This window comes from Salmo salar, chromosome ssa04 (assembly GCF_905237065.1).
Source record: "Salmo salar chromosome ssa04, Ssal_v3.1, whole genome shotgun sequence".
Taxonomy (NCBI): Eukaryota; Metazoa; Chordata; class Actinopteri; order Salmoniformes; family Salmonidae; genus Salmo; species Salmo salar.
Window position 1 is genome coordinate 5779881 of NC_059445.1, and position 17757 is coordinate 5797637.

Consider the following 17757-nt stretch of genomic DNA (forward strand, 5'->3'; position numbering starts at 1 on the left):
TAAACAAATAGAGACGTCCGTTCACTATCAGTTCATTGGTAAACACCACCATGAGTGTCCTCAGCTACGTGTCCAGAAATACATATTCAGAACTTTGTTATTCCTCCTCCTCAGACCCCTCCCCTTATTCTGGACCACACCTTGGTCTGAACTGGTTATGATCATGTGTGTCGTCCCAGTGATTGAGAAGTGAACAGGAGTTTTTTTTAACCCAAAGATCCTGATGAAATTCATTAAGTGGGAAGCAACCGAGGAGGAGGAGGAGTGAGGAGGAGGAGTGAGGCTTGACTAGTTTAGTGTTGCAACATGACTAGGGGGATGGGTGAATTCTGAATCAGTGTGTATATAAGGGTAAGCAATATTCAGACCTCCAGTTCCATTATCAAGCTGTGATTGTGATATGAAGATGCAGAAGTCTGTCTCTGTTGTTCCTCTGTTGTTGCTCCTCTGTCTGTCTGTGGTAGGGGTCACCAAAGGTCAAGGGGTAGAGGTCACCAAAGCTGTAGAGTTCAAGACGGAAAACGAGGTGGTCACAACACCAGCAGATGGAAAGACAGATGGACGGACAGACTCTGAGCCAGACCTCTGGGCTGAGCTGAGAGCGCTGAGAGACATGGTGGTGGAACAGAGAGTGGAACTGGCTGTCACTCAAAGTCAACTGGAGGATATGAAGACACAGAATTCAGGTAATAAGTGCAAAAAAATGTCAATCTTACCTAGATGTTTTGTAGTGTTTTGAGATAATGAAGTTACATGTTCTTGTTTTGAGTCGGTCTCACTTTCCCAGAAAATGTATTTACTTGTTTTGTGTTCATTTCTCTTTCCCAGACAATCAAGATGATTTGTCTTGTTTTACAATATTCTGACTTCTTTCAAGCCTTATTATGTTAAAATAAGCAAAACAATCTGCCATTGTACTAAGATAGTTTACATTGGTAAGATGTCAATGCATTCTGATGGTAAGAGAGATCTAGGTAAGGTATCACACTCAACACAGCACATTGAATATAGCACGGCAAAGGAACATACAGACACAATGTGGACACTGGAGCCAGATAGGAGACACACTGTTAAAACCAGTGGCAGAAAAAGTACCCAACTCTCATACTTGAGTAAAAGTAAAGATAAATTAATAGAAAGTTACTCAAGTAAAAGGGAAAGTCACGCAATAAAATACTACGTAAAAGTCTAAAAGTATTTGGTTTGAAATATACTTAAGTATCAAAAGTATAAATCATTTCAAGTTCCGTACATTAAGCAAATCAGACGACACAATTTTATGTTTATTTTTTTCATTGACGGATACACAGGGCCACACTCCAACACTCAGATATAATTTACAAACTATGCATTTGTGTTTAGTGAGTCAGTCAGATCAGAGGCAGTAGGAATCACCAGGGATGTTCTCTTGATAAGTGTGTGAATTGGACCATTTTCCTGTCATAATGTAACAAAAATATAAATAGTAAAGTAAAGTACACATATCTTTTTAGGTATAGGGGGCAGTATTTTCATTTTCGGATGAAAAGCGTGCCCAGAGTAAACTGCCTAATACTCGGGCCCAGAGTCAAATATTTGCATATTATTAGTATTTGGATAGAAAACACTCTGAAGTTTCTAAAACTGTTTGAATGATGTCTGTGAGTATAACAGAACTCATATGGCAGGCAGAAACCTGAGAAAAATCCAACCAGGAAGTGGAAAATCTGATACTTGTAGTCTTTTCAAGTCATTGCCTATCTAACACACAGTGACTTAGGGTTCATTTTGCACTTCCTAAGGCTTCCACTAGATGTCAACAGTCTTTAGAACCTTGTTCCAGGCTTTTGCAGTGAACAGAGAGCGAACAAGAAGTTGGTGACTCAGAAAATGACATGACTTCAGTGGTGCGCTTTCACGTGATGAGGTAGCTGTGTTCAATAACATTTTTCAAGACATTGGAAACGTCCGGTTGGAATATTATTGAAGTTTTATGTTAAAAAGGCCATAAAGATTGATGCTATACAACGTTTGACATGTTTCTACGAATGTAAATATAACTTTTTTTGACTTTTCGTCGTGAAATTTTCGGCACGCTTCCTACATTTGGAGTAGCTTACTGAACGCGTAAACAACAAGGAGGTATTTGGACATAAATTATGGACTTTATCGAACAAAACAACATTTATTGTGGACCTGGGATTCCTGAGAGTGCATTCTGATGAAGATCATCAAAGGTACGTGAATATTTATAATGCTATTTATGATTTTAGATGACTCCAAAATGGCGGGTATCTGTATTGCTGGTTTGGTTTTCTGAGCGCTGTACTCAGATTATTGCAAAGTGTGCTTTCCCCGTGAAGATTTTTTGAAATCTGTCACAGTGGCTGCATTAACCTGTCTGGGCTAGGGGACAGTATTGTCATGGCGGGATGAAAAACGTACTCATTTTAAACAGGTTACAACTCTGGCCCATCAACTAGAATATGCATATTTTAGTAGATTTGGATAAAAAACACTCTAAAGTTTCCAAAACTGTTTGAATGATGTCTGTGAGTATAACAGAACTCATATGGCAGGCAAAAACCTGAGAGAAATCCAACTAGGAAATTAAAATCTGGTTCCTGTAGTTTCCTCAAGTCCTTGCCTTTCTGACACACAGTGAGTTAGGACTCAAATAGTACTTCCTAAGGCTTCCACTAGATGTCAACAGTCTTAGAAAGTTGTTTGGGCCTTTTGCGGTGAACACAGACCGAAGGAGAACGCTGGTAAGCAGGTAACCAGAAATTCCCTTGAGTTCATAGGGCGCGTTCACGTTAGATGGGACCTAATGTTCCAAAACCTTTTTCAAGACATTGCAAACGTCCGGTTGAAATATTATTGAAGTTTGAACTTAAAATGGCCCTAAAGATTGATGCTATACAACGTTTGACATGTTTGAACGAACGTAAATAGTACTTTTTTTTACTTTTCGTCGTAAAGGTTGCCTCGCGCGCCGTACATTTTGAGTAGCCTGCTGAACGTGCAAACAACATGGAGTTATTTGGACATAAATTATGAACTTTATCGAACAAAACAACATTTATTGTGGACCGTGGATTTTGTGGACCTATTGTGGACCTCGCATTTATTGTGGACCTTTCTTTTACTTTTCGTCGTAACATTTTCCGCGCGCACATTTGGAGTAGCTGAACTGAACGCGCGAACAACAATAAGCTATTTGCACATAAATTATGGATTTTATCGAACAAAACAACATTTGTTGAGTACCTGGGATTCCTGGAAGTGCCTTCTGATGAAGATTATTAAAGGTAAGTGAATATTTCTTATGCTATTTATGCGTTTAGATTACTCCAAGATGGCCGGTGTCTATAATTGTCTGCTGTTTTTTTCTGAGCACAGTACTCAGATTATTGCAAAGTGTGCTCTCCCAGTAAAGTTATTTTTAAATCTGTCAACGCGATTGCATTCAGGAGATGTTAATCTATAGTTCTTTGAATAACAGTTTAATATTTTATCAACGTTTATAATGAGACATTTTGTAATTTGTTGTGCTGATTCACCAGCATTTTTGGAGGCAAAATATTTTCTGAACATCACGTGCTAATGTAAAATGCTGTTTTTGGATATAAATATGAACTTGATAGAACAAACAATGCATGTATTGTCTAACATAATGTCCTAGGAGTGTCATCTGATGAAGATTGTCAAAGGTTAGTGCATCATTTTAGCTGGTTTTGTGCTTTTGGATGAATACTGTTGCTTTGAAAATGCTAAGAAAATGGCTGTGTTGTTCTTTGGCTGTGGTGGTATCCTAACATAATCTAATGTTTTGCTTTCGCTGTAAAGCCTTTTTGAAATCGGACAACGTGGTTGGATTCAGGAGATGTTTATCTATAAAATGGTGTAAAATAGTTGCATGTTTGAGAAATTTGAATTATGACATTTAGTTGTTTTCTAATTTGGCGCTCTGATTTTTCACTGGCTGTTGAATAGTGTGTCCCGCGGGTGGGACGCTGACGTCCCACGTAGCCCATAGAAGTTAAGGAGATGTTTATCTATAATTCTTTGAATAACAGTTTAATATTTTATCAACATTTATGATGAGTATTTTTGTAAATTGTTGTGCTCATTCACCGGAGGTTTTGGCGGCAAAATATTTTCTGAACATCATGCGCCAATGTAAAATGTGGTTTTTGGATATAAATATGAACTTTATCGAACAAAACATACATGTATTGTGTAACATTGAGTCCTAGGAGTGTCATCTGATGAAGATCGTCAAAGGTTAGTGCTTAATTTTAGCTGTATTTCTGTTTTTTGTGACGCCCCTCCTGCTTGGGAAATGGCTGTGCGGTTTTTCTTGTTGACGCTCTGTCCTAACATAATCTAACTTTATGCTTTCGCCGTAAAGCCTTTTTGAAATCAGACAATGTGGTTGGATTAAGGACAAGTGTATCTTTAAAATGGTGTAAAAGAGTTGTATGTTTGAGAAATTGGAATTATGAGATTTTGTTGTTTTGAATTTGCCGCCCTGATATTTCACTGCCTGACGCTAGCGTCCCACGTAGCCCATAGAATATATCCACAAAAACGACTTAAGTAGTACTATAAAGATTTTTACTTGAGTAATTTATACCATCAGATTGTGATCTGTTTTTCATAAACATTTAATCCAAATCAAAATGATCCTCTGTTGTGCTCAATTCTGCTCCTTCAGATGTGGTCCTTGTTTCTGGATGTAGTATTAAGTATTATGACGTTTTAAGACAAAACTGAATCAAAATTCTCACATAACACATCATACACTCCAACAAAGACATTTGGTTGAAATATTGTCTTTATCTTTGTAAAGTGAAGGGGGACTGAAATTGAATGGAGGACCATGATTGAGACAGCACAATATTATTTAAATCTGGATTTCATGTAAAAAAATAAATAACCTGTTAGGGCTAGGGGGCAGCATTTGCACGTCTGGATAAAAAAAATGTACCCGATTTTAATCTGGTTACTAATCCTACCCAGTAACTAGAATATGCATATACTTATTATATATGGATAGAAAACACTCTAAAGTTTCTAAAACTGTTTGAATGGTGTCTGTGAGTATAACAGAACTCATTTGGCAGGCAAAACCCTGAGACATTTTCTGACAGGAAGTGGATACCTGATGTGTTGTATTGACTTTAAACCTATCCCATTGAAAAACACAGGGGTTTAGGAATATTTTGGCACTTCCTATTGCTTCCACTAGATGTCACCAGCCTTTACAAAGTGTTTTGAGTCTTCTGGAGGGAGATCTGACCGAACAAGAGCCATGGAACGATGATGTCCCATTAGACACCTGGCGCGAGTTCATGTTGGGTACCCTCGTTCCAATACGTTATAAAAGAGTATGCATTCGTCCACCTTGAATATTATTCATGTTCTGGTTAAAAAAGGCCCTAATGATTTATGCTATACAACGTTTGACATGTTTGAACGAACGGAAATATATTTTTTCCCCTCGTTCATGACGAGAAGTCCGGCTGGCTTAGATCATGTGCGAACAAGACGGAGATTTTTGGACATAAATGATGAGCTTTTTTGAACAAAACTACATTCGTTATGGACCTGTGATACCTGGAAGTGACATCTGATGAAGAGAATCAAAAGGTAATGGATTATTTACATAGTATTTTCGATTTTAGATCTCCCCAACATGACGTCTAGTCTGTATCGCAACGCGTATTTTTCTGGGCGCAGTGCTCAGATTATTGCAAAGTGTGATTTCCCAGTAAGGTTATTTTTAAATCTGGCAAGTTGATTGCGTTCAAGAGATGTAAATCTATAATTCTTTAAATGACAATATAATATTTTACCAATGTTTTCTAATTTTAATTATTTAATTTGTGACGCTGACTTGACTGCCGGTTATTGGAGGGAAACGATTTCCTCAACATCAATGCCATAGTAAAACGCTGTTTTTGGATATAAATATGAACTTGATAGAACTAAAAATGCATGCATTGTCTAACATAATGTCCTAGGAGTGTCATCTGATGGAGATTGTAAAAGGTTAGTGCATCATTGTAGCTGGTTTTATGGTTTTGGTGACCCTGTCTTTGACTTGACAAAACATTACACACAACTCTTGTAAATGTACTGTCCTAACATACTCTAAATTTATGCTTTCGCCGTAAAACCTTTTTGAAATCGTAAAACGTGGTTAGATTAAGGAGATGTTTATCTTTCAAATGGTGTAAAATAGTTGTATTTTTGAAAAATTTGAATTTTGACATTTATTTGGATTCAAATTTGCCGCTCTTGAAATGCACCTGCTGTTGATGGAGTGCACCACGGGTGGCACGCTAGCGTCCCACCTAGCCCATAGAGGATAAATAAGGTCTTTAGAAATAACGTGCTATGTACAAATTCTATACTATGTAAACATTATATTCTATGTAAACATTATATGCTTCGTAAACATCCTATGCTTCGTAAGCATTCTTTACTATGTAAACATTCTATACTATGTAAAGATTCTGCACTATGTAAACATTCTATGCTATGTAAACATTATATGCTATGTAAACATTCTATGCTATGTAAACATTATATACTATGCAAACATTGTACACTATGTAAACATTATACACTATGTAAACATTCTATGCTAACATTCGATGCTATGTAAACATTCAATGCTATGTAAACATTATATACTATGTAAACATCCTATGGTATGTAAACATTCTATACTATGTAAACATTCTATACTATGTAAACTTTATATGCTATGTAAACATGCTATGCTATGTAAACATTATATACTATGTAAACATTCTATGCTATGTAAACTGTTTATACTATGTAAACATTATATACTATGCAAACATTATACACTATGTAAACATTCTATGCAATGTAAACATTATTTACTATGTAAACAGTATATACTATGTAAACATTGGGGCAAAATATACAATACTCCTTGTGTTATTTCTTTGATTTGCTTTTCCCTGCCTTATCCATGATATCTTGCAGATCTGACCAGAGCTCAAGGACGCTAGTCGGAAGCTTTAAAATGTGTCTTTGAGCTGAACAATAACTAATAACATTCATGCTAGGATTGTTTTAGGGCAACAGTGTTGAGAGCTAACTTCCGTTGATAGGAATCAAAGCACAAGACCCATATTATTACCAGGTGTAAATGGTCAATAAGAGTTGTTGTAGTTCTTATTCCAGAGATGCAGTTCAGGCTGAGAACTGCAGAGAACTAGGTGAAGCTACTGAAGGCTGAGATTCAAGGTAAAACAAGAGACTTTGGTGAATCTGTGATTTGGGTAATATATTTGAACCAATATTATGTATTTATTTATTGGTCGTTCCGTATGATTTCAATCACTTTCTGATTGCACCCCCTTTGATTTGAACAAACATTCCATGTTTGCCCATGGTGGAAGTGGTCAGAAAGGGACACGTTGAACCTGAATGCCAAAACATTCAGGTCATAGAGGTGTTCCAAGTTGACCCATGTTGCATACCCCACCCTACCATGAGACTTCCATGTCTTCATCACTGAAAAACAATCATGGAGGACTTTGAAATAATTTGAAAGCTGACAAACAGGGTTGTTAAACTATTTTCTGATTTATTTTATTTTTATGTTTAACGTTGAATTTTAGAGAAGTTAGAGAATACAGATAGAGGAGAAGAAGAGAGAGAACACAGATAGAGGAGAAGAAGAGAGAGAACACAGATAGAGGAGAAGAAGAGAGAGAACAGAGGTAGAGCAGAAGAAGAGAGAGAACACAGATAGAGGAGAAGAAGAGAGAGAAAACAGGTAGAGCAGAAGAAGAGAGAGAACAGAGGTAGAGGAGAAGAGAGGGGAAATGTAGAGGAGAAGAGAGAGAGAACAGGTAGAAGAGAAGAGAGAGAGAACACAGGTAGAGATGGAGGATGAGCTGAAGAGAGAGAGAAAAGGTATAGGTAGAGGAGGAACTGAGGACAGAGAACAGGTAGAGGAGGAGCTGAGGACAGAGAACAGGTAGAGGAGGAGCTGAGGACAGAGAACAGGTAGAGGAGGAGCTGAGGACAGAGAACAGGTAGAGGAGGAGCTGAGGACAGAGGACAGGTAGAGGAGGAGCTGAGGACAGAGAACAGGTAGAGGAGGAGCTGAGGACAGAGAACAGGTAGAGGAGGAGCTGAGGACAGAGAACAGGTAGAGGAGGAGCTGAGGACAGAGAACAGGTAGAGGAGGAGCTGAGGACAGAGGACAGGTAGAGGAGGAGCTGAGGACAGAGAACAGGTAGAGGAGGAGCTGAGGACAGAGAACAGGTAGAGGAGGAGCTGAGGATAGAGAACAGGTAGAGGAGGAGCTGAGGACAGAGGACAGGTAGAGGAGGAGATGAGGACAGAGGACAGGTAGAGGAGGAGCTGAGGACAGAGGACAGGTAGAGGAGGAGCTGAGGACAGAGAACAGGTAGAGGTAGAGGAGGAGGAGTAGCTGAGGACAGAGAACAGGTAGAGGAGGAGCTGAGGACAGAGAAAAGGTAGAGGAGGAGCTGAGGACAGAGGACAGGTAGAGGAGGAGCTGAGGACAGAGGACAGGTAGAGGAGGAGCTGAGGACAGAGAACAGGTAGAGGAGGAGCTGAGGACAGAGAACAGGTAGAGGAGGAGCTGAGGACTGAGAACAGGTAGAGGAGGAGCTGAGGACTGAGAACAGGTAGAGGAGGAGCTGAGGACAGAGAACAGGTAGAGGTAGAGGAGGAGCTGAGGACAGAAAACAGGTAGAGAAGGAGCTGAGGACAGAGAACAGGTAGAGGTAGAGGAGGAGCTGAGGACAGAGAACAGGTAGAGGAGGAGCTGAGGACAGAGAACAGGTAGAGGTAGAGGAGGAGCTGAGGACAGAGAACAGGTAAGGAGGAGCTGAGGACAGAGAACAGGTAGAGGAGGAGCTGAGGACAGAGAACATGTAGAGGAGGAGATGAGGACAGAGAACAGGTAGAGGAGGAGCTGAGGACAGAGAACATGTAGAGGAGGAGCTGAGGACAGAGGACAGGTAGAACAGTGGAGGAGCTGAGGAGAGAGAACAGGTAGAGGAGGAGCTGAGGATAGAGAACAGGTAGAGGAGGAGCTGAGGACAGAGGACAGGTAGAGGAGGAGCTGAGGACAGAGAACAGGTAGAGGTAGAGGAGGAGCTGAGGACAGAGAACAGGTAGAGGAGGAGCTGAGGACAGAGAACAGGTAGAGGAGGAGCTGAGGACAGAGAACAGGTAGAGGAGGAGCTGAGGACAGAGGACAGGTAGAACAGTGGAGGAGCTGAGGAGAGAGAACAGGTAGAGGAGGAGCTGAGGATAGAGAACAGGTAGAGGAGGAGCTGAGGACAGAGGACAGGTAGAGGAGGAGCTGAGGACAGAGAACAGGTAGAGGTAGAGGAGGAGCTGAGGACAGAGAACAGGTAGAGGAGGAGCTGAGGACAGAGAACAGGTAGAGGAGGAGCTGAGGACAGAGAACAGGTAGAGGAGGAGCTGAGGACAGAGGACAGGTAGAGGAGGAGCTGAGGACAGAGGACAGGTAGAAGAGTGGATTAGCTGAGGACAGAGAACAGGTAGAAGAGTGGAGGAGCTGAGGACAGAGGACAGGTAGAGGAGGAGCTGAGGACAGAGAACAGGTAGAGGAGGAGCTGAGGACAGAGAACAGGTAGAGGAGGAGCTGAGGACAGAGAACAGGTAGAGGAGGAGCTGAGGACAGAGGACAGGTAGAGGAGGAGCTGAGGACAGAGAACAGGTAGAGGAGGAGCTGAGGACAGAGAACAGGTAGAGGAGGAGCTGAGGACAGAGAACAGGTAGAGGAGGAGCTGAGGACAGAGGACAGGTAGAGGAGGAGCTGAGGACAGAGAACAGGTAGAGGAGGAGCTGAGGACAGAGAACAGGTAGAGGAGGAGCTGAGGATAGAGAACAGGTAGAGGAGGAGCTGAGGACAGAGGACAGGTAGAGGAGGAGATGAGGACAGAGAACATGTAGAGGAGGAGCTGAGGACAGAGAACAGGTAGAGGTAGAGGAGGAGGAGTAGCTGAGGACAGAGAACAGGTAGAGGAGGAGCTGAGGACAGAGAAAAGGTAGAGGAGGAGCTGAGGACAGAGGACAGGTAGAGGAGGAGCTGAGGACAGAGGACAGGTAGAGGAGGAGCTGAGGACAGAGAACAGGTAGAGGAGGAGCTGAGGACAGAGAACAGGTAGAGGAGGAGCTGAGGACTGAGAACAGGTAGAGGAGGAGCTGAGGACTGAGAACAGGTAGTGGAGGAGCTGAGGACAGAGAACAGGTAGAGGTAGAGGAGGAGCTGAGGACAGAGAACAGGTAGAGAAGGAGCTGAGGACAGAGAACAGGTAGAGGTAGAGGAGGAGCTGAGGACAGAGAACAGGTAGAGGAGGAGCTGAGGACAGAGAACAGGTAGAGGTAGAGGAGGAGCTGAGGACAGAGAACAGGTAAGGAGGAGCTGAGGACAGAGAACAGGTAGAGGAGGAGCTGAGGACAGAGAACATGTAGAGGAGGAGATGAGGACAGAGAACAGGTAGAGGAGGAGCTGAGGACAGAGGACAGGTAGAGGAGGAGCTGAGGACAGAGGACAGGTAGAAGAGTGGATTAGCTGAGGACAGAGGACAGGTAGAAGAGTGGAGGAGCTGAGGACAGAGGACAGGTAGAGGAGGAGCTGAGGACAGAGAACAGGTAGAGGAGGAGCTGAGGACAGAGGACAGGTAGAGGAGGAGCTGAGGGCAGAGAACAGGTAGAGGAGGAGCTGAGGACAGAGAACAGGTAGAGGAGGAGCTGAGGACAGAGAACAGGTAGAGGAGGAGCTGAGGACAGAGAACAGGTAGAGGTAGAGGAGGAGCTGAGGACAGAGAACAGGTAGAGGAGGAGCTGAGGACAGAGAACAGGTAGAGGAGGAGCTGAGGACAGAGGACAGGTAGAGGAGGAGCTGAGGACAGAGAACAGGTAGAGGTAGAGGAGGAGCTGAGGACAGAGAACAGGTAGAGGAGGAGCTGAGGACAGAGAACAGGTAGAGGAGGAGCTGAGGACAGAGAACAGGTAGAGGAGGAGCTGAGGACAGAGGACAGGTAGAGGAGGAGCTGAGGACAGAGGACAGGTAGAAGAGTGGATTAGCTGAGGACAGAGAACAGGTAGAAGAGTGGAGGAGCTGAGGACAGAGGACTGTTAGAGGAGGAGCTGAGAACAGAGAACAGGTAGAGGAGGAGCTGAGGACAGAGAACAGGTAGAGGAGGAGCTGAGGACAGAGGACAGGTAGAGGAGGAGCTGAGGACAGAGAACAGGTAGAGGAGGAGCTGAGGGCAGAGAACAGGTAGAGGAGGAGCTGAGGGCAGAGAACAGGTAGAGGAGGAGCTGAGGACAGAGAACAGGCAGAGGAGGAGCTGAGGACAGAGAACATGTAGAGGAGGAGCTGAGGACAGAGGACAGGTAGAACAGTGGAGGAGCTGAGGAGAGAGAACAGGTAGAGGAGGAGCTGAGGATAGAGAACAGGTAGAGGAGGAGCTGAGGACAGAGGACAGGTAGAGGAGGAGCTGAGGACAGAGAACAGGTAGAGGTAGAGGAGGAGCTGAGGACAGAGAACAGGTAGAGGAGGAGCTGAGGACAGAGAACAGGTAGAGGAGGAGCTGAGGACAGAGAACAGGTAGAGGAGGAGCTGAGGACAGAGAACAGGTAGAGGAGGAGCTGAGGACAGAGGACAGGTAGAACAGTGGAGGAGCTGAGGACAGAGAACAGGTAGAGGAGGAGCTGAGGATAGAGAACAGGTAGAGGAGGAGCTGAGGACAGAGGACAGGTAGAGGAGGAGCTGAGGACAGAGAACAGGTAGAGGTAGAGGAGGAGCTGAGGACAGAGAACAGGTAGAGGAGGAGCTGAGGACAGAGAACAGGTAGAGGAGGAGCTGAGGACAGAGAACAGGTAGAGGAGGAGCTGAGGACAGAGGACAGGTAGAGGAGGAGCTGAGGACAGAGAACAGGTAGAGGTAGAGGAGGAGCTGAGGACAGAGAACAGGTAGAGGAGGAGCTGAGGACAGAGAACAGGTAGAGGAGGAGCTGAGGACAGAGAACAGGTAGAGGAGGAGCTGAGGACAGAGAACAGGTAGAGGTAGAGGAGGAGCTGAGGACAGAGAACAGGTAGAGGAGGAGCTGAGGACAGAGAACAGGTAGAGGTAGAGGAGGAGCTGAGGACAGAGAACAGGTAGAGAAGGAGCTGAGGACAGAGAACAGGTAGAGGAGGAGCTGAGGACAGAGGACAGGTAGAAGAGTGGAGGAGCTGAGGACAGAGAACAGGTAGAAGAGTGGAGGAGCTGAGGACAGAGAACAGGTAGAGGAGGAGCTGAGGACAGAGAAAAGGTAGAGGAGGAGCTGAGGACAGAGAACAGGTAGAGGAGGAGCGGTAGCTGAGGACAGAGAACAGGTAGAGGAGGAGCTGAGGACAGAGAACAGGTAGAGGAGGAGCTGAGGACAGAGAACAGGTAGAGGTAGAGGAGGAGCTGAGGACAGAGAACAGGTAGAGGAGGAGCTGAGGACAGAGGACAGGTAGAAGAGTAGAGGAGCTGAGGACAGAGAACAGGTAGAAGAGTGGAGGAGCTGAGGACAGAGAACAGGTAGAGGAGGAGCTGAGGACAGAGAACAGGTAGAGGAGGAGCTGAGGACAGAGAACAGGTAGAGGTAGAGGAGGAGCGGTAGCTGAGGACAGAGAACAGGTAGAGGAGGAGCTGAGGACAGAGAACAGGTAGAGGAGGAGCTGAGGACAGAGGACAGGTAGAAGAGTGGAGGAGCTGAGGACAGAGAACATGTAGAGGAGGAGCTGAGGACAGAGAACAGGTAGAGGAGGAGCTGAGGACAGAGGACAGGTAGAGGAGGAGCTGAGGACAGAGAACAGGTAGAGAAGGAGCTGAGGACAGAGGACAGGTAGAGGAGGAGCTGAGGACAGAGAACAGGTAGAGGTAGAGGAGGAGTTGAGGACAGAGAACAGGTAGAGGAGGAGCTGAGGACAGAGGACAGGTAGAAGAGTGGAGGAGCAGAGGACAGAGAACAGGTAGATGAGGAGCTGAGGACAGAGAACAGGTAGAGGAGGAGCTAAGGACAGAGGACAGGTAGAGGTAGAGCTGAGGGCAGAGAACAGGTAGAGGTAGAGCTGAGGACAGAGAACAGGTAGAGGAGGATCTGAGGACAGAGAACAGGTAGAGGAGGAGCTGAGGACAGAGAACAGGTAGAGGAGGCACGGAGGACAGAGAGCAGGTAGAGGAGGAGCTGAGGACAGAGAACAGGTAGAGGAGGAGCTAAGGACAGAGGACAGGTAGAGGTAGAGCTGAGGGCAGAGAACAGGTAGAGGTAGAGCTGAGGACAGAGAACAGGTAGAGGAGGATCTGAGGACAGAGAACAGGTAGAGGAGGATCTGAGGACAGAGAACAGGTAGAGGAGGAGCTGAGGACAGAGAACAGGTAGAGGAGGAGCTGAGGACAGAGAACAGGTAGAGGAGGAGATGAGGACAGAGGACAGGTAGAAGAGTGGAGGAGCTGAGGACAGAGAACAGGTAGAAGAGTGGAGGAGCTGAGGACAGAGAACAGGTAGAGGTAGAGGAGGAGCTGAGGACAGAGAACAGGTAGAGGAGGAGCTGAGGACAGAGGACAGGTAGAGGTAGAGGAGGAGCGGTAGCTGAGGACAGAGAACAGGTCGAGGAGGAGCTGAGGACAGAGAACAGGTAGAGGAGGAGCTGAGGACAGAGGACAGGTAGAGGAGGAGCTGAGGACAGAGGACAGGTAGAGGAGGAGCTGAGGACAGAGAACAGGTAGAGGAGGAGCTGAGGACAGAGGACAGGTAGAGGAGGAGCTGAGGACAGAGGACAGGTAGAGGAGGAGCTGAGGACAGAGAACAGGTAGAGAAGGAGCTGAGGACAGAGGACAGGTAGAGGAGGAGCTGAGGACAGAGAACAGGTAGAGGTAGAGCTGAGGACAGAGGACAGGTAGAAGGGTGGAGGAGCTGAGGACAGAGAACAGGTAGATGAGGAGCTGAGGACAGAGAACAGGTAGAGGAGGAGCTGAGGACAGAGGACAGGTAGAGGTAGAGCTGAGGGCAGAGAACAGGTAGAGGTAGAGCTGAGGACAGAGAACAGGTAGATGAGGAGCTGAGGACAGAGAACAGGTAGAGGAGGAGCTGAGGACAGAGAACAGGTAAAGGAGGAGCTGAGAACAGAGAACATGTAGAGGAGGAGCTGAGGACAGAGAACAGGTAGAGGAGGAGCTGAGGACAGAGAGCAGGTAGAGGAGGAGCTGAGGACAGAGAACATGTAGAGGAGGAGCTGAGGACAGAGAACAGGTAGAAGAGTGGAGGAGCTGAGGACAGAGAACAGGTAGAGGAGGAGCTGAGGACAGAGAACAGGTAGAGGAGGAGCTGAGGACAGAGAACAGGTAGAGGTAGAGGAGGAGCGGTAGCTGAGGACAGAGAACAGGTAGAGGAGGAGCTGAGGACAGAGAACAGGTAGAGGAGGAGCTGAGGACAGAGGACAGGTAGAAGAGTGGAGGAGCTGAGGACAGAGAACATGTAGAGGAGGAGCTGAGGACAGAGAACAGGTAGAGGAGGAGCTGAGGACAGAGGACAGGTAGAGGTAGAGGAGGAGTTGAGGACAGAGAACAGGTAGAGGAGGAGCTGAGGACAGAGGACAGGTAGAAGGGTGGAGGAGCTGAGGACAGAGAACAGGTAGATGAGGAGCTGAGGACAGAGAACAGGTAGAGGAGGAGCTGAGGACAGAGGACAGGTAGAGGTAGAGCTGAGGGCAGAGAACAGGTAGAGGTAGAGCTGAGGACAGAGAACAGGTAGATGAGGAGCTGAGGACAGAGAACAGGTAGAGGAGGAGCTGAGGACAGAGAACAGGTAAAGGAGGAGCTGAGAACAGAGAACATGTAGAGGAGGAGCTGAGGACAGAGAACAGGTAGAGGAGGAGCTGAGGACAGAGGACAGGTAGAAGAGTGGAGGAGCTGAGGACAGAACATGTAGAGGAGGAGCTGAGGACAGAGAACAGGTAGAGGAGGAGCTGAGGACAGAGGACAGGTAGAGGAGGAGCTGAGGACAGAGAACAGGTAGAGAAGGAGCTGAGGACAGAGGACAGGTAGAGGAGGAGCTGAGGACAGAGAACAGGTAGAGGAGGAGCTGAGGACAGAGTTACAGGTAGAGGTAGAGCTGAGGGCAGAGAACAGGTAGAGGTAGAGGAGGAGCTGAGGACAGAGAACAGGTAGATGAGGAGCTGAGGACAGAGAACAGGTAGAGGAGGAGCTGAGGACAGAGAACAGGTAGAGGAGGAGATGAGGACAGAGGACAGGTAGAAGAGTGGAGGAGCTGAGGACAGAGAACAGGTAGAAGAGTGGAGGAGCTGAGGACAGAGAACAGGTAGAGGTAGAGGAGGAGCTGAGGACAGAGAACAGGTAGAGGAGGAGCTGAGGACAGAGGACAGGTAGAGGTAGAGGAGGAGCGGTAGCTGAGGACAGAGAACAGGTCGAGGAGGAGCTGAGGACAGAGAACAGGTAGAGGAGGAGCTGAGGACAGAGGACAGGTAGAGGAGGAGCTGAGGACAGAGAACATGTAGAGGAGGAGCTGAGGACTGAGAACATGTAGAGGAGGAGCTGAGGACAGAGGACAGGTAGAAGAGTGGATTAGCTGAGGACAGAGAACAGGTAGAAGAGTGGAGGAGCTGAGGACAGAGGACTGTTAGAGGAGGAGCTGAGAACAGAGAACAGGTAGAGGAGGAGCTGAGGACAGAGGACAGGTAGAGGAGGAGCTGAGGACAGAGAACATGTAGAGGAGGAGCTGAGGACTGAGAACATGTAGAGGAGGAGCTGAGGACAGAGAACAGGTAGAGGAGGAGCTGAGGACAGAGAGCAGGTAGAGGTAGAGGAGGAGCTGAGGACAGAGAACAGGTAGAGGAGGAGCTGAGGACAGAGAGCAGGTAGAGGAGGAGCTGAGGACAGAGAACATGTAGAGGAGGAGCTGAGGACAGAGAACAGGTAGAGGTAGAGGAGGAGCTGAGGACAGAGAACAGGTAGAGGAGGAGCTGAGGACAGAGAGCAGGTAGAGGAGGAGCTGAGGACAGAGAACAGGTAGAGGAGGAGCTGAGGACAGAGAACAGGTAGAGGAGGAGCTGAGGACAGAGAACAGGTAGAGGAGGAGCTGAGGACAGAGAACAGGTAGAGGAGGAGCTGAGGACTGAGAACAGGTAGAGGAGGAGCTGAGGACAGAGAACAGGTAGAGGAGGAGCTGAGGACAGAGAACAGGTAGAGGAGGAGCTGAGGACAGAGAGCAGTTAGAGGAGGAGCTGAGGACTGAGAACAGGTAGAGGAGGAGCTGAGGACAGAGAACAGGTACAGGAGGAGCTGAGGACTGAGAACAGGTAGAGGAGGAGCTGAGGACAGAGAACAGGTAGAGGAGGAGCTGAGGACAGAGAACAGGTACAGGAGGAGCTGAGGACAGAGAACAGGTACAGGAGTAGAGGTTAGGCTGCCGTGGTAACTAAAGCATTACACAAAGTGTCTTGTTGGTTTCTGACCAGTGTTTGTTTTTGTTTGTTTCCTCTTAGAAGGGAATGTAGCGTTCTCTGTTACTTTGGGAGTTGGGGGTTACTATGGTGGTTACTATGGACCCACATCCAATACCCTGGTCTACAAGGACATCCTGACAAACATCGGCAATCACTACAACCCAACTAATGGTGAGTTACAATGTATGCTTTGCTGCAGTTTCTTACTCTTGAACTGATCTGTGGAGAGTCTTCAACTGAACTATCTATAGAGAGTCTTCAACTGAATTATCTATGGAGAGAGATAGTTCAGTCTATCTATAGAGAGTCTTCAACTGAACTATGTATGGAGAGTCTTCAACTGAATTATCTATAGAGAGTGTTCAACTGAATTATCTATAGAGGGTCTTCAACTGAATTATCTATGGAGAGTCTTCAACTGAATTATCTATAGAGAGTGTTCAGCTGAATTATCTATAGAGAGTCTTCAACTGAACTATGTATGGAGACAGACTCACATGTTTAATCTCTTTCCCAGGTCACTTCACAGCCCCAGTGAGGGGAGTGTACTACTTCAGAATCGCCTTGTTCGGAATCGTAGAAAGGAACAGCGGCATACATTGCAACCTCCGCACAAATGGCAATGTAACCCTGAAGGCAGGTCTTTGGGAATACATTGCAAAATCCCAGCACCATGTAGCTAATGCTGCCTCTCTGCTGCTAGAGCAGGGAGATGTAGTTGACGTTCAACTGGGTGGAACCACAATCTATGATGATCATCACAAGAGAAACACCTTCAGTGGCTTCCTGCTCTTCCCAGTGTGAGATGATAATCAGTGAACCACAATGGAAATAAGCCTTCAGCCAACGTGTGTTTATCCTCTATATTTGTTTTTATTGATTGCAATGTTGTGTCTGGCTGGAGCACCCTTCTCCTTTTGATTCTAAAATAAATTAAATCGATTGATCGATCAATAAATAAATCAACCAAGCAATCTGTCAATCACTATGAATCTTTCTGTAAGTGAAAATGAAAGATTAACAACATATTTATTCCCATGTATGTTGTGGACTCAAGATCATTCAATACTTATTTTCATTCTATATCTATCTATAGACATCCTCTGAAGTAGAGATCTGTAACGGCTGTCGGGAGACAGAGTAGACTAAGGCGCAGCGGAGTTAGTGTTCATCATGATTTTTATTTAATAAAGAACACTACACAAAACAAACAAGAAAACT

The 17757-nt window shown here is 45.8% G+C and overlaps 1 protein-coding gene across 2 annotated transcripts; it reads left to right on the forward strand.

Moving 5' to 3' along the window:
* The first annotated feature begins 347 nt into the window (after positions 1–347).
* Positions 348–17507, forward strand: LOC106598732 (complement C1q-like protein 2). 2 transcript variants are annotated; one of them, XR_006769527.1, is made up of 4 exons: positions 348–686; positions 7207–7269; positions 16576–16707; positions 17054–17507. XR_006769527.1 is itself a non-coding variant. In XM_045716356.1 (3 exons), exons 1-3 carry the CDS (start codon positions 401–403, stop codon positions 17338–17340), a joined length of 705 nt encoding a protein of 234 aa, XP_045572312.1. In that variant the 5' UTR covers positions 351–400; the 3' UTR covers positions 17341–17507. The 2 variants fall into 2 exon arrangements, 1 of the variants encoding a protein (XP_045572312.1); XM_045716356.1 differs by lacking the exon at positions 7207–7269 and having other exon boundaries at positions 351–686.
* Positions 17508–17757: the final 250 nt, after the last annotated feature.

Bases quoted from the DNA above. Each gene is read 5' to 3' on its own strand.
- LOC106598732 (XM_045716356.1), top strand. From the start codon at position 401: ATGAAGATGCAGAAGTCTGTCTCTGTTGTTCCTCTGTTGTTGCTCCTC. The intron at 687-16,575 runs GTAATAAGTGCA...GTTTCCTCTTAG, and splicing joins TATGAAGACACAGAATTCAG to AAGGGAATGTAGCGTTCTCT. The intron at 16,708-17,053 runs GTGAGTTACAAT...TCTCTTTCCCAG, and splicing joins TCACTACAACCCAACTAATG to GTCACTTCACAGCCCCAGTG.